The 23120-nt window shown below is 45.7% G+C and overlaps 1 protein-coding gene across 2 annotated transcripts in view; it reads right to left on the reverse strand.

Moving 5' to 3' along the window:
* The window catches only part of Sp1 (Sp1 transcription factor), a 29737-nt gene extending 8447 nt beyond the window's left edge, over positions 1–21290 (reverse strand). Inside the window, exons 1-4 of one of the 2 annotated variants that reach the window (XM_028874474.2) lie at positions 21172–21289; positions 19453–19613; positions 17656–19168; positions 5653–5821 (exon numbers count right to left, since the gene is read on the reverse strand). In XM_028874474.2, the coding sequence (XP_028730307.1) occupies positions 5653–5821; positions 17656–19168; positions 19453–19613; positions 21172–21178 (1850 nt within the window). In that variant the 5' untranslated portion in view covers positions 21179–21289. Of the gene's footprint in view, positions 1–5652; positions 5822–17655; positions 19169–19452; positions 19614–21171 lie in introns of both variants that reach the window. The other variant, XM_037197325.1, reaches the window with a different exon arrangement.
* Positions 21291–23120: the final 1830 nt, after the last annotated feature.

The following is a 23120-nucleotide window of genomic DNA, read 5'->3' on the forward strand; positions in this document are numbered from 1 at the left end:
ATGATGTCTCACAACTATCTGTAATGAGATCTGGCTCCCTGTGGAAAAAAATCTCTGTGGTTCTGTGTTTCTTATTTTAATAAGACGGATGGTTACATCTACAGCTCCCTCTTCTGTATACATAATAAATAAATAAATCTTTAAAAAAAAAATGGGGGCTAGACAGGCAGTGGTGGTACACGCCTTTAATCCCAGCACTCGGGAGGCAGAGACAGGCGTGTATCTTTGTGAGTTCAAGACCAACCTGGGCTACAGAGTGAGTTCCCGGAAAGGTGCAAAGCTACATAAAAGAAACCCTGTCTTGAAGGGGGAAAAAAAAGTTGGGGACTAGCCAGTTGTGGTGGTGCAATTCTAGGCTAGTCTGGTCAACACAGTAAGTTGCAGGACAGGCAGGGCTACACAGAGAAACCCTGCCCTACTTACTCCTCCAAAAGGGTGAGAGGTAATAAGGACTTGAACTCAGGTCCTCTTTTTTCATAGCAAGTACTCTTAGCCACTGAGCTGCCTGCCAAGCACAGTATCAGAAATTTAACGGAGAAAGGGTTGGATAAAACTTACAAGAAATGAAACAGACAGACAGGTGCAACAGTACACGTCTGTAATCCTAGCTATTTGGGGGACTAAAGGAGGACTACTTCAGCCCAGACCAGGTAACACGGCAAGATCCTGTCTGTCTTCAAGTCTCAAAATTATGCTAGCCAAGTTCTATAATGTCTTTGCTAAGCCAAGTTTATTTTATATATGATCCATTTGTGGGTACCAAGAAGAGTTCTAAGAGGGAAATTTTGGGGGTCTTAAGAACACATAAATCAGAGAACTTCCTTGAAAACTACAACTTAGGCTGGGAACCATGGTGATCAAGATGTAGAGGAAGGTGGAACTCTTGTGTGTTTGAATCCAGCCCAGTACATAATGAGTTCCAGGCCACCCAAAGTTACAGTGAGATCTTCTTTCAACACCACCAAAAACTACTACAAGTCAGCCAGATGTGGTGATGCATACGTGGAATTCCAGTACTCAAAACGTAAAGGCATAAAGAACAGGCTTGAAGCCAGACTGAATTACATAGTACCAGACCAGCCAGGGATACACAGCAAAATACTATCTCAAAAAACAAGCAAACCAACAACACCAAGAAATACCTGCTCTGCTGTTTTTTGTTTTTTGTTGTTGTTGTTTTGGTTTTTCGAGACAGAGTTTCTCTGTGTAGCTTTGGTGCCTGTCCTGGATCTTGCTCTGTAGACCAGGGTGGCCTGGAACTCACAGAGATCCGCCTGCCTCTGCCTCCCGAGTGCTGGGATTAAAGGTGTGTGCCACCACCGCCCGGCTGCTCTGCTGTTTTCCCTGGAACACAGGCTATGCTACAGAAGACAAGTTATTTTGTTTTGGTATGTATGTGTGCGCGCGCATGCGCGCGCACACTGATTTTAACGGGATAAAATTTGTTTGTTGTTTAAGGCCGAGTCTCACACTGGTACCCAAGGTAGCCTGGAACTCTCAGTAATGGTTTTTTTTTTTTTTACTCTTTTATTTATTTTTTTTTATTTTACAATACTATTCAGTTCTACATAATAGCTACAGATTCCCTTGTTCTCTCCCTTCCTGCCCCCCTCTCCTTCCCCCCAGCCCACCCCCGCCATTTCCACCTCCTCCAGGTCAAGGTCTCCCCCAGGACTGGGATCGACCTGATAGACTCAGTCCAGGCAGGTCCAGTCCTCTCTTCCCAGACTGAGCCAAGCGTCCCTGCATAAGTCCCAGGTTTCAAACAGCTAACTCATGCAACGAGCCCAGGACCTGGTACCACTGCCTAGATGCCTCCCAAACAGATCAAGCCAATCGACTGTCTCATCTATTCAGAGGGCCTGATCCAGTTGGGGGCCCCTCAGCCTTTGGTTCATAGTTCATGTGTTTCCATTCATTTGGTTATTTGTCCCTGTGCTTTATCCAACCTTGGTTTCAACAATTCTCACTCATATAAACCCTCCTCTTTCTCACTAATTAGACTCCCAGCGCTCCACCCGGGGCCTAACCGTGGATGTCTGCATCCAGATTCCTCAGTAATGTTCTTATCCTAGTCTCCTGAATGCTCAGATTACAAGCATGAGCTACTTTGGGACAAAACTCCTAAGAGATCTTTTAAAGGGACTTGTAAAGACTAAATGACTCTAGATACAGTGACTACAAGGGGAAGAGTAAGACTTAGAGAACTGTTACAGTCTAGTAACAGCTGCTAGTAAGAAAAAAGCTATTCAAGAGGCCAACAAGAGAGCTCGGCAGGTAAACTTAATCCCTGGACCCCTCCCTCAAGTGACTTCCACCTTTTTACATGTGTACCATGGTACACAGCTTCCCAACTAAGTAAAATGAGTAAATCTTTAAGAAAACAAATTTAAAGGAAAGAAAAATCTCGTGATAAAATATTACATCTTGAGTAAGAGATGGGTCGTGGGGCACACACTTTTAATCCCAGCACTTGGGAGGCAAAGGCAAGAGGCAGGCAAATCTCTGAGTTCAAGACCAGCCTGATCTATAGAGTGAATTCCAGGACAGCCAAGGCTACACAGAAAAAACAAGAGAGAGAGAAAACCGCCTGGAATAAGTATATTTCTCCTTTTGAGTGATAGCAGAACTGTGAAAATGTGAAAACATGTAATTTTCCTAAAGATACAGTAAAAAAAATTTACAAGAGGTGGGTTTCTATTCATTGATGTTAAGCAAGCAATTTTTCCCCTTTTTTTTTTTTTTTGAGACAGGGTTTCTCTGTGTAGCTTTGCACCTTTCCTGGGACTCGCTTTGGAGACCAGGCTGGACTTGAACTCACAGAGATCTGCCTGCCTCTGCCTCCCAGTGCTGGGATTAAAGGCGTGGCCACCACCGCCCGGCAATTTTTCCCTTTTTTGCTTTCAAGACACGGTTTTCTGTGTTACCCTGGCTTTCCTGGAACTTGATGTGTAGACTAGGCTGAACTCAGATTCACAGAGATCCACCTGCCTCTGCCAACTGAGTGCTGGAATTAAAGATGGGAGCCACCACCTCCCAGCTACAAGCAATCTTATAAAAACCATCACAACAGATATTTGGTGGTATTCATTAGGCTAGCTAGTTCCATCTTACTTCCATTTCTCTAGGCCAAAGAGGAACAGATTACATACCTAAATCTATATACACATACTATGTTTCGTTTTGGGTTTTTTGTTGTTGTTGGAGTTTTTTGTTTGTTTGTTTGTTTGTTTGTTTTTGAGAAAGGATCCCAACATGTAATCTCTGGCTAAACTAGAACTATGTAGACCAGGCAGGCAGGCCTTGAACTCATAAAGCTCCACCCACTTCTTGAATTAAAGGCATGTGCCGCTATTCCTAGCCAGCCTGAAATCTTTTTCTAAGATTTATTTATTTAGTGTATGGATGTTTTGCCTATACAAATATTTGTGTCCAAAGAGGCTAGAAGAGGATTCCAGATCCTATGGAACTGGAGTTACAGATGGCTATGAGCTGCCACTTTGGACCTCAACAAGAGCAGCAAGCGTTGTTAAATATTGAACCACTGCTGGTTTCAGGGAAGAGAGGGAGTGTTTTGATTCCTGGGAATATTGCTACACAACAATCCAGCACTCAGGAGATGGGGTCAGATGTTGCAAAGGGCTAATATAGTATATCTGAGTAGGTCATACTATGCAGCTCTTATTTCTAGCTCTGATTTCTTATTGACTCTGAATGCTAGGCAAGTGTTCTACTACTGAGTTAATCTCCAACTTGTGAGTTTATTTGCTTACCTATTTTTGAGATAAGGTCTCATTGTGTAGTCCAACTTACTCTGGAACTCACTATGTAGACCAGGCTGGCCTCAAACTTAGGGTTATCCTTCTGCCTCTGCCTCTTTAGTGATGGGGATTACAGATATGCACCATCATGCCTGGCTCCACGAGATTTTTGTTTATTTTTTGAGACAGTCTCTTTTATTTAATTCATGCTGGTCTTGAACTGGCTTTTACACTAAATCGGCCTCAAATTTGCAATTTTCTACCTATACCTTCCAAGTGCGAGGGTAGCAGGTGTGTATCACTAACAAACCAGACTTCACTGACTCTCTTACATACTTTTTTGAAACGCAAGTGCCGTACCAGGAAGCTGTACCTTACTAGCCCTTGTTTGCAGCTGGAATGTTTCTCGGGTCTTGCCCTCTCGCCACCCCCCCCACCCCACCCCCACTCGTGGAAACTTCAGCTGAGTGGTGGTGGCTCACGCCTTTAATCCCACCACTCGGGAGGCAGAGTCAGGTGAATCTCCGTGAGGCCAGCCTGGGCTACAGAGCGAGATCCAGGACAGGCACCAAAACTACAGAGATACCCTGTCTGGAAAAAAACCAAAAAATAAAATAAAATAACCATTCAGAAGCATATATTAATTATAACTGCTCGGCCATTAGCTCAGGCTTATTACTAACCAGCTCTTACACTTAAATTAACCTATAATTCTTATCTATGTTTAACCACATGGCTTGGTACCCTTTCCTTTCTCAGTTCTGCCTTGTCATCTTGCTTCCTCTGTGTCTGGCTGGTGACTCCTGACTCTGCTCTTCCTCTTCCCAGCCTTCTCCTCTTCTGTTTGCTCCACCTCTACTTCCTATCTGGCTACTGGCCAATCAACATGTTATTAACAAGAGCTTTTATTTGTACAAGAGCATATCCCACAGCACTTGCTCTCTTTTTATTTATTTTTATGTGCAAGAACAAGTTCCAGGATAGCCAAAACTACATAGAGAAATCCTATCTCAAAAAAAAAAAAAAAAAAAAAAAAAACTTCAAACAGACAAAAAAAACCTAAGCCATTATTCTGGACCTAAATCTTAAGGGTGAAAGAAAGGAATGGAGGTTCATCCTTATAATCTCAGCTACTTAGGAGACCGAGACACAAGAACCAAAAATTCAAGGTCAAGCAAGGATATGTAAAATAAAAGGAGCTAGGTGGAGTGTCTCACATCTTTAATACAAACACTGGGGAAACAGGGGCAGGAGTATCTCCGCGAATTCGAGGTCAGTCAGGTCTGAATAGAAAGTTCTAGAACAGCCAGGGCTATATAGAGACCTTGTCTCAAAAAAATAAATAAATAAATAAATAAGGGCTACTGAGCATGGTTACACATGTCTTTCATTCCAACACTGGAGTGGTCATGTCCTCACTCAATACATCTGGTGTCAAAACCCTCACTTTATGCACTCTCTACACATTCTGGGGTTAAGTAGGTACGTGTATGTGTTGCATCTCCCCAGGAAGAGTCTGTCACACAACATGGGATTACAGGATGTGTGACTATGCAGTGCTAGGATTCAAACTCGGAACTCCATAAATGCTAGGTAAGCCCTTTACCAAATGAGCTATACACCCAGCCCTCCTGTGTTTGTTTGATTTTCTGTTGTTGTTGTTTTGTGAACAGTGTTTCTCTGTGTAAAGCACTGGCTATCCCAGAACTCACTTTGTAGACTAAACCTGCCTCTGCCTTCCAAGTGCTAGAACTAAAGGCGCGAGCCACCATGCTTGTCTCCCTCCTGTCTTAAATAATAAAAACGTACCCTTTTCCTCTTACTTCTAAGTCCATTACTTATTTATATTAAAAAAACAAAACAAGTTCTATATTCAAGAAAATGAACTCACCTTCCTTCACTGTCTTTACAGTAGGGGCATGTACATGCTTCCCGCCGAGTCCTCCGACCAGCTTGGGGTTGGGGATCAGGGCTGTTCTCTCCTTCTTCTCCACCTGCTGTCTCATCATGCATCCCATCACCACCAGATCCATGGAGGCCAAGCTGAGCTCCATGATCACCTAAAATAAAAAGAAAAGGAGAAGGCAGTGAGTAGGACAGAGCAGCTCTAGAAACCTCACTGAAGCTGGGTGGTCGTGGCGCACACCTTTAATCCCAGCACTCGGGACACAGAGGCAGGCGGATCTCTGTGAGTTTGAAGCCAGCCTGATCTACAGAATGAGTTCCAGGACAGCCAGGACTGTTAGACAGAGAAACCCTGTCCTGAAAACAAAAAGCAAAAAGCAAACTCACTGACACATCACATTCACAGTACCAACTTTTATTTACGGTTCTTTCTTCCATGAGCGGTGTGTGTAGTATACTTGTCCAAGCCAGATGACAACCTTTAGAAATCAGTTCTCTTCCACCACATGAGTTTCAGGAATCGATCTCAGGCTGTCAGCCTTGACAGCAAGTACCTTTACATACAATGTCACTAGCTCATGTGGCAAGATTTCTTCAAGATCTCTTTTTTTAATTCTGACATAAAGTCTTGCTATATTTGCCCAGGTTGGCCTTGAATTCCTAGGCTCAAGCAATCTTCTGACTTAACCTCTCAAATAAGTACCTGAGGGACTCCCGAAGGACTACAGGTTTAAGTTTACACAGTAGTTCCAAGTTAACCTTGGCTAAAGAGTAAGACCATGTCAAATACAAAGGCCAACATGACATCACCATCATATTGGAATTTGTGCCCTACACCCTTTAATAACGGTTTTAGAAAAGAACAGTTTAATCTTGAAACATGGTATAGTTATGCACTGAGATAAATTAAAGATTGCCCTTCCTGTGATGAAAATAACTAGGAAACCAGAGGCACAGTTTAATGACAGTCTTGGGCAAACCCGGTTGTTGCCTCTAGCATCCATTTCTGAACAACTATAAATGTTAGATCTTTTCAGTTTCTTCAAAGTAAAGAAGTGTGGCTAAAGCCATGGCCTTCCAAGAAGATCACAGAGTCAAAACCTTGGGAATTACTAAAGCCATGATGATATTAAAATGTCAGTAACTAAACCAAAACAAATCATCATTCTAGGGACTGAGCCCAGGGCCTCTACACAGTGGACAAACGTTTTACCAGTCCAAAGGCTAGTTCCATAGATTTCCAAAGACTCTGCTTGGGCTTTTGGTTTCCTATCTGTCATCTTGCTGTGATAAGCATAAAAACAACCAACTTGAGAAGCAAAGAGTTTATTTCATCTTACAACTCTTCAGTTAAACTCCATCATGAGGGAAATCAAGGCAGGAACTTGAGGCAAGAATCAAGGGGCAGAATTGGCTTAATCTCCAAGGCTTGCTTATCCTGGTTTCTTATACCATCTAGGACAACCTACCTCAGAGAGACCCAGCCCCCAGTGTGCTGGGTCCTCCTATCAAACAATTAATCAAGCAAATGGCCTACAGACTTATCTACAAACTATCAGATGAAGATTATTTTTATTTTAGATCCATTTATGTGTATAAGTGTATTGCATGCATTTGGGGTGCCTGAGAAATCAGAAGATAACATGGGCAACTTAATGAGAACCTCCTCTCCCCTCCCCACAACCCCAAAATGTGAAGAGGGCTGAAGATATATGGCAGAGCAAGCACAGAGCTCTGGGAAAAGCAAAGAAGAAAACCCTGGGCATCCTAGGAAGAAAAAAGCTGGGCGTGGAAGCTGAAAAGATGGCTCAGCAGATAAATGTAATCAGTGCTCACCATTGTCTGTAACTCCAGTTCCAGGGGATTTGACATTGTCTTCTGATCTCTATAGGCACCAGGCATGCATGTGATGCAGAGACTTAAATGTATTTTACATCTACTTAAAACTGGTTCCCTTGGCCAGGTGTGGTGGTGAATGCCTTTAATTCCAACACTTTGGAGGCAGAGGCAGGTGAATCTCTGGGCTTTTCACCTAGTCTACAAAGTGAGTTCCAAGACAGCCAGGACTAGAGAGAGAAACCCGGACCCCCAAAAAAAGATAAAGAAAATCCAATTATCCAAGAAAACCTCTAACCATTCACACCGGGAACAGAATAGTGGAGCATGGCTGTAATCTCAGCACCAGCAGGTAGATGCAGGACGACAGGGGAAACCGAGGCCAGCCTGGGCTATAAAGTAAGAGCCTGTCATGCACATGCACACAAACATAATTTAATTGGTGACTGTGATGAGAAGCCTTGTTTTCCCTCTCCCCTTTATATTTTCTGTGATTTCTGTATGTAGTTAAAAAATTTTATCAGTGAAAATATCTTCAGAACCGAAAGTTTAGACTGTGTAACTATCTCTTTGGTATATTATCATTTCTTCCCCCACCCCACCCCATCCCACCCCACCCCACCCCCAGAGATTTAAAACTGCCCCTGAAAATGGGTAGTTTTCCATAGAGCTAAGCAATCAGTAAAACGGTGTTAATGGCTTTCCCCACTAGATGTCACTGTGACTATTATACTACCCTTCTCTATAGGCTGAAGACAAAAAGGAAAAAAGAGAAAGGGCCTGCACAAATTTTAGGAATATAGAAAGAATTTTGGAAGTCTCTCCATCAAATCTAAATATTAATTTCAATTTTGGTTATGTTCCCAACTAAGGCTTCAATTTTCTCATTCATCATGAATCAAAGGGTAAGGCAAGTCATGATGCAGAACGCCTATAATTCCAGCACTAAAGACGACAGTGCAGTGGCAGGAACATGGTCAGTCTTGAGGTCTCTGTCCCATAGTGAATTCAATGACAGCCTGAGACACACAGATAGTGTCATAACAAAACAAAAGAAAACAAAGCAAACCCTGACTCAACTTCCCCACTGCTAGGACTACAGGCACTAGCCACCACTCCTGGCTACTGTGTGCGTTCAGCACCGATTCACTCTCAACCACAACAGCACTCAAAGTCAGGGGTGGTGACACACGCCTTTACTCCCAGCACTCAAGAGGCAGAGGTAGGTGGGATCTCTGTGAGTTCAAGACCACTCTTGACTACATAGCAAGTTCTGGACAGCCAGTGCTCCAAAGAAACCCTGCCTCAAAACAAACAAACCAGCCTAGTATACAGAGCAAGATACAAGACAACTCTAAAAACTACACAGAGAAATCCTGTCTCAAAAAACTAAAGAGGGGGCTGGAGAGATGGCTCAGAGGTTAAGAGCACTGGCTGTTCTTGCAGAGGTCCTGAGTTCAATTCCCAGCAACCACATGGTAGCTCACAACTATCTGTAATGAGATCTGACACCCTCTTCTGGCATACAGGCAGAACACTGTATACATAATAAATAAATCTTAAAAAAAAAAAACTAAAAAAAAAAAAAAAAACAATAACAACAACAACAATAATAATAAATAAACTATTTCCATTACTAAAGAGACAGAGCAAGAGGATAACCACTGGAGCCAGTCTGGGCTACATAATAAAATCCTGCCTCAAAATTGAATTCACAGGAGCTGGAGAGATGGCTCAGTGATTAAGAGCACTGACTGTCCTTCGAGAGGATCCCAAGTTCAATTCCCAGTACCCACATAACAGCTCACAGTTGTCTGCAACTCCAGTTCCAAGGGGGCCTATCACCCTCACCCAGACATACAGGCAAGCAAAACACCAATGCACATAAAATAAAAATAAAAACATTTTAAAAAATAAAATAAAGCTGGGCGGTGGTGGCGCACACCTTTAATCCCAGCACTTGGGAGGCAGAGGCAGGCAGATCTCTGTGAGTTCGAGGCCAGCCTGGGCTACCAAGTGAGTCCCAGGAAAGGCGCAAAGCTACACAGAGAAACCCTGTCTCGAAAAACCAAAAAAAAAAAAAAAAGAACACTGACTTTTCTTCCAGAGGACTCAGGCTAGATTTCAAGCACCTACACAGTGTCTCATAACTCTTTTAACTCTAGTTTAGGGGATCTGCCAACCTCTTATGGCTTCTGTGGACATAAGCACACAGTACAGAGACATACATAAAATGTTTTTTAAAAAATGAAATCTTGCCAGGCGGTGGTGGCGCACGCCTTTAATCCCAGCACTCGGGAGGCAGAGGCAGGCGGATCTCTGTGAGTTCGAGGCCAGCCTGGGCTACCAAGTGAGCTCCAGGAAAGGCGCAAAACTACACAGAGAAACCCTGTCTCGAAAAACCAAAAAAAAAAAAAAAAAAATATGAAATCTTTTTAAAATTATTTTTAAAAACTTTTTTGCCATGTGGTACTGGTGCACGCCTTTAATCCCAGCACTCAGGAGGCAGAGGCAGGTGGATCTCTGTGAGTTTGAGGCCAGCCTGGTCTACAGAGCTAGTTTCAGGACAGGCTATAGTTAGTTCTAAGTTAGTCTGGGCTATAGCATAATATCAGTCTCAAAAACAACAATAAACACTCAGTGTGGTGATATATACCTATAACCTGTGGAGATATATACCTGGGAGATAGGAGCAGGCAGATCAAGAATTCAAGGTCATCCTTTGTTATATCTCAACCATAGACTATGAGACAGCCTCAAAAATTAGGAAAAGGAGACCTGAAGGCAATATCCAGAATCACATGGAACAGATTAAGAACAATAAGGTAAGTTTGTTGTTAACAATAGCTTCTCAGAGAAAAAATAAGAAAGGCAGTCAGAGGTTGGTCTGCAGAGAGCTTACCTAGCATACATTAAGTCCTGCGTTTGATCCTCAGTACTGCATAAATTGGGTACAGCAGTAGGCATTTATAAACTCAGCACTGGGTAAATAATAGAAGAATATCAGAAATTTAAGGTCCCGGTGCTAGAAAGATAGCTCATTAGGTAAGAATGATTGTTATATAAACATAAGTAACTGAGTTCAAATCTCCAGTACCCATATGACAGCTGTGCCTGACTACATAATATTTGTATAGCCCCAGCAATGAGGGAGGCGGGCAGAGGCAGACAGATCCTAGAAATAAAATGACCAGCCAGCTTAGCTGAAAATATGAACTTCTGGTTCAGAGAGAGACCCTATCTCAAGGCAATAGAGCTGACAGAGAGAAAGACACCTGAGGTCTTGTTAGGACCTCTGCATGCAGGCACGTGAATGTAGGTTCACTTAACACATACACAAAGTTCATATCAGCTACACAGTGAGTTTAAGGCTATTCTGGACTACGTGAAAGAAATAAAATAACACAAAAAGAGTCAAAAGCAAGAGAGATGGCTCAGTAGTTAAGAAATACTGGCTGCTCTTCCAGAAGACCTGGATTCAATTCCCAACTCCCACATGGCAGCTCACAACCATCTGAAACTCCAGTTCTGAAGGATCTGACATCTTTTGGCTTCTGTGCACACCAGGCATGTAAGTGCACAGACATACACGCAGGCAAAACACACACATATACATTAAAAAAACAAAGCAAAGCTAGATAGTGGTGGTGCACCATTTAATCCCAACACTCAGGAGACAAAGGGAAGCAGATCACTGAGTTAGAGGCCATCCTGGTCTACAGAGTGAGTTCCAAACACGTATGTAGCACATAGGCACACATGCAGGCAAAACACTCATACACATAAAATAATAAAAATAAATCTTAAAAAAGTTGCCTAGGAATTTCCTGTTTTAAAAAACAACTTCAAAGTAGTTCAGCTATCATTTCTTTTGCATACAGGTAAGAAGGCAAGCACACAAAAATTAGATATGCAAATCCAAACTTGTATAACAAGTAATACCACCCAGCCTAAAAAACAGGGATGCACATGTAAAAAAACAAGTTAAAATCCAGATTTGCAACCAATTCTCCAAGTTCACTTAAAAGCTTTCTACAAGGGGGTTGAAGAGACAGCTCCATGGTTAAGAGCAGTGGCAGCTCTTCTAGAGGATCTGGGTTCCCAGCACCCACGCAGCAGCTCACAACCCTGCAACTCTCCAGTTCCAGGGAATCTGACACCCTCACACAGACACACAAAACACTTGTGCACATAAAGTAAAAATAAGTAAATCATTTTTTTTAAAGAAGAAAAAGCTTTACACAGAAACAGTTTTCATTGGGTGTTGAGGTCACACCCATAATCACAGCAACTTGAGAAGTAGAGGCTGTAGGATCAAGCTTTGAAGTTCAGCCTCTCACTACACAGCTAGAGGCCAACCTGTGTTACATAACACCCTGGAACTAGAAGGGGAGAGGGGAGACCAGAAAGAACATTTTCTGGTCTTCAAAGGGGAAAAATTCTATGCAGGGTTTTGTTTAGTTTTCTTGTTGAAAACCGGCTGGTCTCTAACTAACAACTCAGCTGAAGATGATTTTAAACTCCAAATCCTCCTGCCTCCCAAGTGCTTTGGATTGAAGGCTGGTGCTATCATATCCCTACTCAGTTACTTGAGTTAAAATGGCCACACTGCATGCATAAGACAGCATGACTTAACAATGTCATCATTTAGAAAAAGCTATTGGAATGAACAAATAGGAACAACTGAAATAAAGACTGTCTTCTCATATTCCACTGAGTTTCGAAGCAATAAAAGTACTCAGATTTAAAGAACTCTTCTCAGCCGGGCGGTGGTGGCGCACGCCTTTAATCCCAGCACTCGGGAGGCAGAGGCAGGCGGATCTCTGTGAGTTCGAGGCCAGCCTGGTCTCCAAAGCGAGTTCCAGGAAAGGCGCAAAGCTACACAGAGAAACCCTGTCTTGAAAAAACCAAAAAAATAAAAAATAAAAAAATAAAGAACTCTTCTCTTTGAAGTCACCATTAAAAAAGCACTAATAGCCAGGTGGTGGCGGTGGTGCACGCCTTTAATCCCAGCACTCGGGAGGCAGAGGCAAGCAGCTCTCTGTGAGTTTGAGACCAGACTGGTCTACAGACCGAGATACAGGACAGGCACCAAAACTACACAAAGAAACCCTGTCTCGGAAAAAAAAAAACAAAAACAAACAAACAAAAAAAAAGTGTACCATTAGAGGAAAAGATTCAGAAACAATCTGAAATATAGTTTCATTTGATAAACTATATTATCTTAAAATAGAAATATTTCTCATGACTTTTTGCAGAAAAAGCTAATTTTTTTAAGACATTTTTCCAATCTAAACAATGACTTCTAATGTTCACATGCACTAGTCGAAAACACAACTTTTTTTTTAACATATTAGGTCTCGGCAATCTGACCCCAACTTTAGTGAGACTGCTGGTAAACCAATCCCAGTATCACATTAAACCTAACTGTAAGACAAAACATTTTCCTGACCCCAATAAAACTTAGCAGATGTAGAATTTTTATTTTTAGTGCCTGAAATTTTCTTCATGAGTGAATTATAGACATCAAGATAATCTGTTCTATTCTCATGCCAAAGCCCAGCCCTGCATTCTCTATTAGAACTCCCAAGGAGTCAACCAAACCCAATTGTTCAAAGCTGCCCCCATGCACACCCAAGAAAGCAAGTTTTCAGTGTTTGACAGAGGCTGGGGGGGAAGAAATTTGAAAATTAAGACTACAAAATGAGAGAAAAGGTTACTGCTAAAAAGACAAAGGAGTTGATTAAAATAGAAAAAGGATATGAATTATTTAAAAACAAGTCAAAACAAAACAAAAAACAACTCTAGGGACTTATGTATCATTTCACTTTTGGAAACTAACCTCAGTTAACAGGGTGGTCCCTTCCCTCACTACCACCCACCAGGAGCAAAGCCTGAAAAACATGGGACACAGAAGTATGGGGTTTATCTTGGTTCTAGATTTATGCCTTTGCTTGTGTATTCAGCACAAAAGCAAAGAGTAAAAATCAACAAGAAACCTTAAGCAAGCATTTTAAAAATATCTTTTACATTAAATGTAAACAGACTAAATGAATGAGCGTGAAGAACACTATAGTCTATTGTCTGTCTCTCACTCGCTTTGTTGTTCAAGACAAGGTTTTCTCTCTGTAGCTTTGGCTGTCCTGGAATTCACTCTGTAGACCAGACTGGCTTCGAACTCACAGAGATCACCTGCCTCTGCCTCCCCAGTGCCGGGATTAAAGGTGTGCCAGCACTGTCGCTTTTTCTTTTCTTTTCTTTTTTTTTTGGGGGGGGGGGTCGTTTCCGAGAACTCACACTGCAGCCCAGGCTGGCCTTGAACTCACAGAGATCCGCCTGCCTCTGCCTCCCGAAGTGCTGGGATTAAAGGTGTTCGCTACCACTGCTCGGCTTTTTTTTTGTGTGTATTTTATTATAAATTAGTTCTAAGTGTTAGTAGCTCACACATATAAATGAATGATGTTAGCCTGGGTTACAGAGTAAGACGCTGTGCCCTGCTAAGTGGTGGTGGCACACACTTTTAATCCCAACACCAAGGAGCAAGAGGCAGGCAGAGCTCTGTGAGTTGGAGATCAACCTCCTCTACAAAGGAAGTTCCAGGACAGCCAGAGCTACACAGAAAAACCCTGTCTCGAAAAAACAAACAAAACAAAAACAAACCCCAAAGACCTTGAGTCCTATTTCCCCAAAATCTATATGATAACTTTTTAAAAACTTATTTTGGGCCAGGCGGTGGTGGCACACGCCTTTAATCCCAGCACTCGGGAGGCAGAGCCAGGTGAATCTCTGTGAGTTCGAGGCCAGCCTGGGCTACAAGGTGAGATCCAGGACAGGCTCCAAAGCTACACAGAGAAACCCTGTCTCGAAGAAAAAACAACAAAAAAAAAAACTTACTTTGCGGGGAGACAAGGAATCACTATGTAGCTCAAATTGGCACTGATCCTCTTGCCTCAACCTCCCCTGACAAGGATACACACCAGACTCACAATGTATTGTAAAATAACAAATTCTAAAAAGGCTTCATTTTTATTTAATGGTTCTGATTTTTGGCTTTCTAAAATCATTTTGTTGGTTTTCATAGGTTTTTTTTTTTGCATTGTTTTTTGAGACAGGGCCTCAATATAGCCAGCAGCCGATAGTCTTTCATTGACTGATCTGATTGACTGATTGATTGTGTGTGTGTTTTGTTTTTGTTCGTTTTGGCAGGGAAGTGTTGTTGAGGCAGGATTTTTTTCTGTGTAACCCTGGCTGTCCTGGAACTCACTGTAAACAAGGCTAGCCTCAAACTCAAGAGATTCACCTGCCTCTGCCTCCCAAGTGCTGGGAATAAAGAAAGGCATGTGCTACCACTGCCTGGCAACTGTCTGGCCTTTGAACTCAGGATTCTCCCAAGTAGTGAAATTACAAGAATGGGTCACCATAACTATATGGCCAATGATTACTCAGTTTGCACAGAAGGTAGGATGTTAAAGACTAACTAGGAAAGTCAGGTATGCTGGTGCACTGCTAATCCCAACACTAGGAGGCAGAGTTCAAGGTCAGCCTGGTCTACCTAGAGTTCCAGGACAGCCAAGGTTACTTAGTAAGATCTTGCCTCAAACAAATGAACAAACAAAACAAAACAATACAATAAAAACCAAGAAACTCTTCTTGGTGGAAAATTTCTAGGGGCTGGAGATGGCTCCGTGGTTAAGAGCACTGGCTGCTCTTTCTGGGGGACCAGTGTTTAGATCCCAGCACCCACACCAGGTGGCTCACAAATACCTAGAATTCCAGTCCTAGGGAATCTGATGACCCCTGCCAGCTTCCTGGGACACCCACCCATTCAAACTGCATAAACATACAGACAGACAGAAACACATATACATAAGTAAAATTTAAAAAAAAAAGAAAGAAAGAAAAGAAAAATCTTTCTGGAATCCATTAAGTAATTTTCCCCTCAATTATGAGTTACAACCCATGAGAAAACTGTTCAAGTTGAATCATCACAATCTGGAACCTATGAGATCCACAGACCAAAAGAAGGCTATTGAGTTAGTTTCCTGAACCAAGATGTGAGGCTGCTTGCCTCCTGCTCTTGTCACTAAAGGAAGGAGTTACTACCCCAGTTACCATGCCTTTTCCACCAAAATGTAGTATATTCAACACATTTAATCACACAAAACTGTCAGCCAAAATAAACCTCTTCTTTAAAGGACAGAAGCAAGTAGATCATGAGTTCAAGGTGAGTTCCAGGACAGCCAAAAGAAAAAAAAAAAACCACTGGCCGATCTTCCAGAGGAACCGGGTTTGACTCCCAGAACCCACCTGGCAGGCTAACTCTAATTCCAGGGTATTTGATGACTCCCTTTTCTGGACTCCAAGAGCACCACAAACTTATGTGGTCCACGGACATGCATGCAAAACACCCATACTCACAAAATAAAGAAAACAAACAAACAAACAAAAAACCGAGACCAGCCTGGTCTACAGAGCGAGTTCCAGGAAAGGCACAAAGCTACACAGACAAACCCTGTCTCGAAAAACCAAAAGAAAAAAATGAAATGGAGGTAAGAAAAGCAACCCTAGAAATACAGAGTAGTTTTATAATTTTTGATTCTGTGGTAGGACTGGTCATGGCAGCATATGCCTGTGATCCCAGCCTTCAGGAGGACTGACCCAATTCCAGGGTTACATACCTGAGATGAATCCAGAGTTCAGACACATGTTAACAAGCACTCTACCACTTAGCAAATTTTAGTCTTTCACATTCTATTTAGCTTAAATTTTATTTTTATTTTGTGTGTATTAGTGTTTGCGTGAATGTCTGGACTCCACATTCTACAGTGCTAGAAGTAGGCCAGAAGAGGGGGGAGTTGGATCCCTGGGGACTGGAGTCACAGTTGTCAGCCATCACATGGATGCTAGGAATTGAACTCAGGTCCTTTGTTAACAGCAGCCAGGGCTTTTAATTGCTGAACCATCCTTCTCTCCAATCCCAGTTTTACAATCTTTGTTTGTTTGTTTATTTTGAGATAGGGTCTCTCTACATATCCCTGGAACTGTGTAGATCAGCCTGGCTTTGAGCTCACAAAGATCCACCTGCCTCTCCCTCCTGAGTGCTGGGATTAAAAGTGAACACCTTCAGGCCAGGATCCAGTTTTACATTCTTTTTTGTTTGTTTTTGAGACAGTTTTTCTGTGTAACAGCTCTGGCTGTCCTGGAACTCCCTTTGTAAACCAGGCTGGCCTCCAACTCGAAGAGCTCTGCCTGCCTCTGCCTCCCGAATGCTGGGATTAAAGACATAAGCCACCACCGTCCAACTGCCTCAGTTTTACATTCTTTTTTTTTTTTTTGGTTTTTTGAGACAGGGTTTCTCTGCATAGCTTTGCGCCTTTCCTGGAGCTTACTTGGTAGCCCAGGCTGGCCTCGAACTCACAGAGATCCGCCTGGCTCTGCCTCCCGAGTGTTGGGATTAAAGGCGTGCGCCTCCACTGCCCAGCTTTCAGTTTTACATTCTTTTTTTTTTTTTTTTTTTTTTTTTTGGTTTTTCGAGACAGGGTTTCTCTGTGTAGCTTTGCGCCTTTCCTGGAGCTCACTTGGTAGCCCAGGCTGGCCTCGAACTCACAGAGATCCTCCTGGCTCTGCCTCCCGAGTGCTGGGATTAAAGGCGTGCGCCACCAACGCCCGGCTAGTTTTACATTCTTAAAAGGGTGTTTTTGAAAAACAAATTGCAAACCATGGGCTGGAGATATATCAGGCTAGTATGCAGGCGAGTCAGAGGCTATATTTTCAATCCCTATCACTGCTGGGTAAGGGGAAAACCCAAAAGAATATGAAATATGACTGAGAATATGTGGATCTCAAAGCCTAAATATTTACTACCTGACCCTATACAGAAAGCTTACCAAACTTTATTTTGTGGTACCAAGACACTGGGAAGTAGAGACCACAGGACATTACTCAGAAATGCTCCTTTCTCATCAGATCAACTGGGGAAAAAAATTGCTATTGAATCAGCTCAAAATGTCTTGAACAAAACATTTTACACTTGTCTGACTGATTAGTCCTTGAGGAAACATCTCAGAAAGCTCTACTTCCTCCTTCAGATTCAACAGTTTCAGGGAAGTATTAGAGTTAGTTTGTAATAAATACAAAAGAATGGATATCTTACCTGGGGCATTTGTTATAGCCAAAGGCAGGCCTGGAAGCTGGTGCACCTGGATCCCTGAAGTACCCAATGCACTGAGGTTAATGGTCTGGAGGCCTGGCATGGAGGAAAGTTGAGCAGCATTCACAGTGACTGTGCCAGCAGGAATGGAGGAAGCTGAGGCAATAGGTGTTAGGGTGGTATTGCTGCTGCTGGTCTGCCCCAGTGAAACGCCCTGCATCGGGGCCAAGGTGATTGTCTGGGCTTGTGGGTTCTGAACTTGAAGATTCTGCAGCTGAAGGGTCTGCCAGCTGACCTGTCCATTGGGTCCCACTGTTGGTGTCCGAATAATGATGGGACCAGAGTTTTGGACAGCCTGAAGCTGGAGGTTCTGAAGGGTTTCCTGGGAAATAGCTTGAGTTGTGAAGGTCTGCCCTGACAATGGTGCTGCTTGGAGGGCCTGAAGAGCTTGTCCCCCTTGAACTAGCTGAGGCTGAATAAGAATTTGTTGTTGCTGTGTCTGCTGACTCTGCTCTCCCTCTTTTTGCTGACTTCCTTGCAGGGAGCCTCCTGATGTCTGGTTCTGCTGGATGTTGAGAGAATCAGAGCCTTGTAGCCCACCAACCCTCTGGGGTGTCTGGCCTTGAGAACTGGTCCCTGATGATCCGCTGGTGGTAAAGTTCATAATTCCCATGTTGCTGGTGGTAGTAGTTGTTGAGTAGCTATTGGCATTGGTGAAAAAGGAGCTGGAACTAGCTTGTGATGACACCAAGCTGGCAGAACTGATGGCAGTCCCTGAGGTGACAGGCTGTGAGCCGCTCTCCTGGGATCCAGAACTGCTGATCGTGACTGCCTGAGAGCTGGGAGTCAAGGTAGCTGCAGAAACGCTGTTGACAGGTAGCAAGGTGATGTTCCCATTCAGGGCCACTGGTACATTGGTCACATACTGAGTCTGTCCTGAGAGCACATTATTAGCAAGGCCTTGGAGGGGGACAGCCTGCTGGAGTAGATTTGGCATAGCAGCAATTATGTTGCCCCCACTTCCTCTGTTTGTGATGATCTGTTGGTTTGCACCCGGTATGATCTGTATTTGACCAGAACCATCCTGCTGCACTTGGGCCCCAGTGGCAGCAAACTGCAGCTGCTGCCCATCAACAGTCTGGAACTGTGGGATTACTTGATACTGAATGTTAGGCATTACTCCAGGTAGACCTGTCAGAACTTGCTGGTTTTGTAAGTTGGGGGTAGCAGCCACAACGTACTGCCCACCAGAGACTGTGCGATTCTTGGAAGACTCACTGCCATTGCTGCCATTGGTACTGTTGCCACTCTGTTCCTTTGAGGTAGGGGTAGCCCCAGAGGAGGAAGAGATGATCTGCCAGCCATTGGCACCCTGTGAAAGTTGTGTGGCTGTGAGGTCAAGTTCACCTGTGCCCCCTGACTGACTCGGACCCTGGGAGTTGTTGCTGTTCTCATTGGGTGACTCAATTCTGCTGCAGGTTGCTGCCAGCAGAGCCAAAGGAGATGGCTGGGATTCCTGGCCAGAAGAGAGGAAAGGAGTTAGTGGCACCCAACAGCCGGCCTAGGGGGCAGTATTCAACAGACAGACAGCAACAAGGCAGGTGTATGAAGAGCAAAATTCAGAAACAAAATGCTGACTCTGTGTACTGTTCCAACTTTCATGTTTGGGGACCCTCTAGATCACCTATCTGTCTGTGTGTACTTCTCTATGGTATTTTCCCCCAGTATATTTGATTAAGGAATTTTCCAAGGATATTTACACCCTCTCAACACCTTCCCCATCTTTGATTGATCACTCACCTGCCCTCCTCCGCCACCACTGCTGCTGCTACTGCCTGTGCTGCTGCTTCGAGTCTGAGAAAAGGCGGCACCACCACCATTACCGTTACCCCCATTATTGCCACCAACACCTTTTTCAATCTTCACCACGGCTGTAACTTCATCCATGGAGTGATCTTGGTCTAAAAATAATTATAAAACAATAATTTAAGTTGGGGGAAAAAAAACACAACACCTCCCTAAGGTTTAAAATAAGGCTTTGGCTGCCGGGCGGTGGTGGCGAACGCCTTTAATCCCAGCACTCGCGAGGCAGAGGCAGGTGGATCTCTGTGAGTTCGAGGCCCAGCCTGGACTACCAAGTGAGTCCCAGGAAAGGCGCAAAGCTACACAGAGAAATCCTGTCTCAAAAAATCAAAAAAAAAATAACATAAAATAAAAAATAAGGCTTTGGCAAGCAGCAATGACTAACAGAATGGTTAAAAGCAGATTACAGAAAATGGGGCCAGATATTGTGGTAGGCCTGAAATCCTAGAATTTGGAAGTAGAGATTAACAGACCCAAAAGTTCAAAGTAATTTTCAGCTACATATTGGGATGCCAGCGCCCTAGGCATGCAGGAGAGGCACATGGCTCAATGGTGTCCAAGATGGGTCACTATTTTCCCATGCACAAAATTAAAGTCAGAAATCACTCAAAAAGGGCTTCGGGAGCCGGGCATGTTGACTCACACTGGTAATCCCAGCACTCGGAAGGATGAGGTAGGTGGTTGACCAGTTCTAGGTCTGTCTAGGCTACAGAGTGAGACCTGGTCTTAAACAAGACTAATAGCACTTCTGAGAAAGGGAACTTGAGGGCAGTGTCTCAGGAATAATAATAAAAAGTGGCCCTTAGTGATGGCACACTCTGTAATCCCATCACTCAGGAAGAAGAGGCAGGAGGATAACTGAAAGCTTGAGGCAAGTCTGGTCTTCATAGGAACTTCCAAGCCAACGAGTACCACAGACTCTGTCTCTAAAGGGAAAAAAAAAAGCATTCTGGGAGGAAGAGGAGACCCAACAATGTGGGTGGATGGAAAATGTGCTAAAATTAGGATTAAGAGAGATGGGGTTAAGAGCAAGTGTAAAAAAATAACAAAACAGAGAGGGAGAGGAAAGGAGTACCCCGTCAGTGCCGACGGGGAGACATCTGAGCACACAGGTAGGGGTCTACAGTGGTCTAGGCTCAGCACGCAGGTCTGGGTCTGGGAGGGCGGGCCCTAGGAGGAAGGGGCGGTATCGGGGTGAGGGGCGTGGAAAGGGCGGGTCAGATGGGGGAAGGGAAGCGTACGGGGGTGCGGGGAGGGCCCGGGGCAGGCGGCGACCGGAGGGCGGACCGGAGAGGCGGTTGGCCCAGGCGGGGCCTGCACTGGTCGGGCCGCCCCCGCGGCGCCAGCCCCCGGCGGGAGGAGCCTCCGGCGGCCGGCCGAGGAGTGGGGGTAAGGCCCGTCCCCCGTGGCCGGGGCGGGCAGGGGGCGGGCGAGGCCACGCTGCCCCCTCCCCCGGGGCGGGTGGCCCATCCCCCTCCTCCTCCGAGGCCCCGCCACTGCCCCTTCTCCCTCCCTTCCCTCCGCCCCGGGCGGGACCAAGGCCGCCGCCGCCGCCTCCCGCCCGCCCCCCCTCACAGCGGGGACCGCCCGGTCGGCCCTCGCGCGCGCCCCCTCACTCCCGTCCCACCCCTAGACTCGGAGTGGACTCCTCCTTACCGCTCATGGTGGCCGCTGAGGGGCGAGCTCAAGGGGGTCCTGTCCGGGGGGGTTGGGGGGGGCCGGGAAAAACGCGGACGCTGACGAGGCAAGCGAACCCGGACCGGACAGGGAGGGGGGGGTAAGGAGGAGGGAGCAGCGCGCCACAAGCCCGGCCTAGTCCCCGCCCCTTATCTGCCGCCCCGCCCAATGAGGGAGGGAGAAAGGCGGGACTTGCGGGAGAAAGGCGGGCGGCCTACCCAATGGGAAGACCCGGTCCCTCGCTAAGGCGTGTAAGGCCGAGTTGCGTGTCTGGTGTCCGCCCAGAAAGGCCGCCCCCTCGGTTTTAGCAGCCAATGGGAGATCCAGGAAGTAAGGGTGGGCGGGACGTGAGGACGATCGACTTGGGGAGAGACCAGTGAACCGCCAGGCGGGCTCCGTGAACGGCGGGGATAGGGTGAGCTTAGATAAGAATGGCAGGACAACGACCAATTAGAATCTTGGGCATGCCTGGGCAAAGTCCGTTTAGGAGGCGAGTAAGAAATAGGCCGGAATGGGATAGGACCAAGCGATCTAAGCCAATCAGAATTCAGGCGGGCAGTTAGGAAAGTTGTGATTGGGCCATCCCCGAAAAGAGCCGGAACGGGACTCATATTGACATGCGCTACCATCCAATTAAACGCCGAGTAGAAGGGGAGGGCTGGAACTTGGAATGGGGAGAGGAGACCTGGCTTCTCCCTCAGATACTCGGGCCAATGGGGGGGACGAGAGAGCCCTGGCACCGCCTCTGGCTTGGCCAATGGGCGCTTCGGGGGCCGCCCATCGTGAGGAGGGAACCGGGCTGTGCCAAAAGGCGCCCGCCGCCATGTTGGCCCCGCTCGGGAGGCCGCCCCGGCGTCGTTAGGTTGTCCGCGCCCGCCGAGCCCTGCGGCTCCACAAGTGTCCGCGCCGGGTCGCGCGGGGCCGCTCGGGCGGCCGCCTCCCCCCGGGTGCCCGCGCCCCCCGAACCCCAGCCCCGCCGGGGCGGGTGGGCGGCTCCCCCCGGCCGTGGGTGGGAGCCCTGCGGCGGCGGGCGGGACGAGCGCTCGGGGACGGCGCCCGCCCGAGAGCTCAGGCGGGCGGCCCCGGCCCACGCCATCTTCTCGAGCCGTCCTAGGTCTGGGGCCGGGCTTCGCTTCCCTCCTCTCCGAGGCTGATGGACGCTGGAGGGCTTCCTGGAGCGAGGCTCCCCGGAGCTGGCTCCATTTCCCCCTCCTGACGCGTCACCACCGCTGCCGCCCAGAGCACGGCCGCCTGCTTACTTCCTTTTGCAATCACAAAGGTTAACGATTTTTGCCCGAGGCGCTTGAGTCCCTGGCCTCCATGTTGCCTCCTTTACCCTTGTGTTCAGTGGAGGAGGAGGCCTGGATAGTTCGCCGGGGACAGGGTGTCACCACCTTTAGCACTCGGTCAACAATTCAGCACTCCTGAACACGGGAGTCTTAACGAACCGAGTCCTCCTCGAGTCGATTTAAAGCACTTTGAAGATGGAAACTGAGGCCTCTGCTGCTGCTCTGATGGCCCAAGAGAAATTAAGAGACAGCTCACTTATCTGTGCTGGATGTCCCGGTTAGATAGGCGTTTGGTGCTACCTAGGGCAGGCTCAGGCCGGGCAGTGGGGGCACACACCTTAATCCACCACTTGGAAGACAGAAACAGGAGGATCCCTGTGAATTCCAGGCCAGCCTGGGCTAAATAGTGAGTTCCCTATGCAGAAAGACCCTGTCTCAAAACAACGAAAATTAAGATTTAGAAAAAAAAAAAAAGAAAGAAAAGAACATTAATTATCAGAAATATGTGTTTTAATTTAAGCTGGGAAGTAACATGCCCAAGATCACAAAGCTCAAGTCCTCTATAAGCTACACATAGTGGGTATTCCTGTAATTCTTGACTTGGGATGAGGCACTGCGGTTGCTGAAAGAAGGAGGCCA

This window comes from Peromyscus leucopus, chromosome 20 (genome assembly GCF_004664715.2).
Source record: "Peromyscus leucopus breed LL Stock chromosome 20, UCI_PerLeu_2.1, whole genome shotgun sequence".
Taxonomy (NCBI): Eukaryota; Metazoa; Chordata; class Mammalia; order Rodentia; family Cricetidae; genus Peromyscus; species Peromyscus leucopus.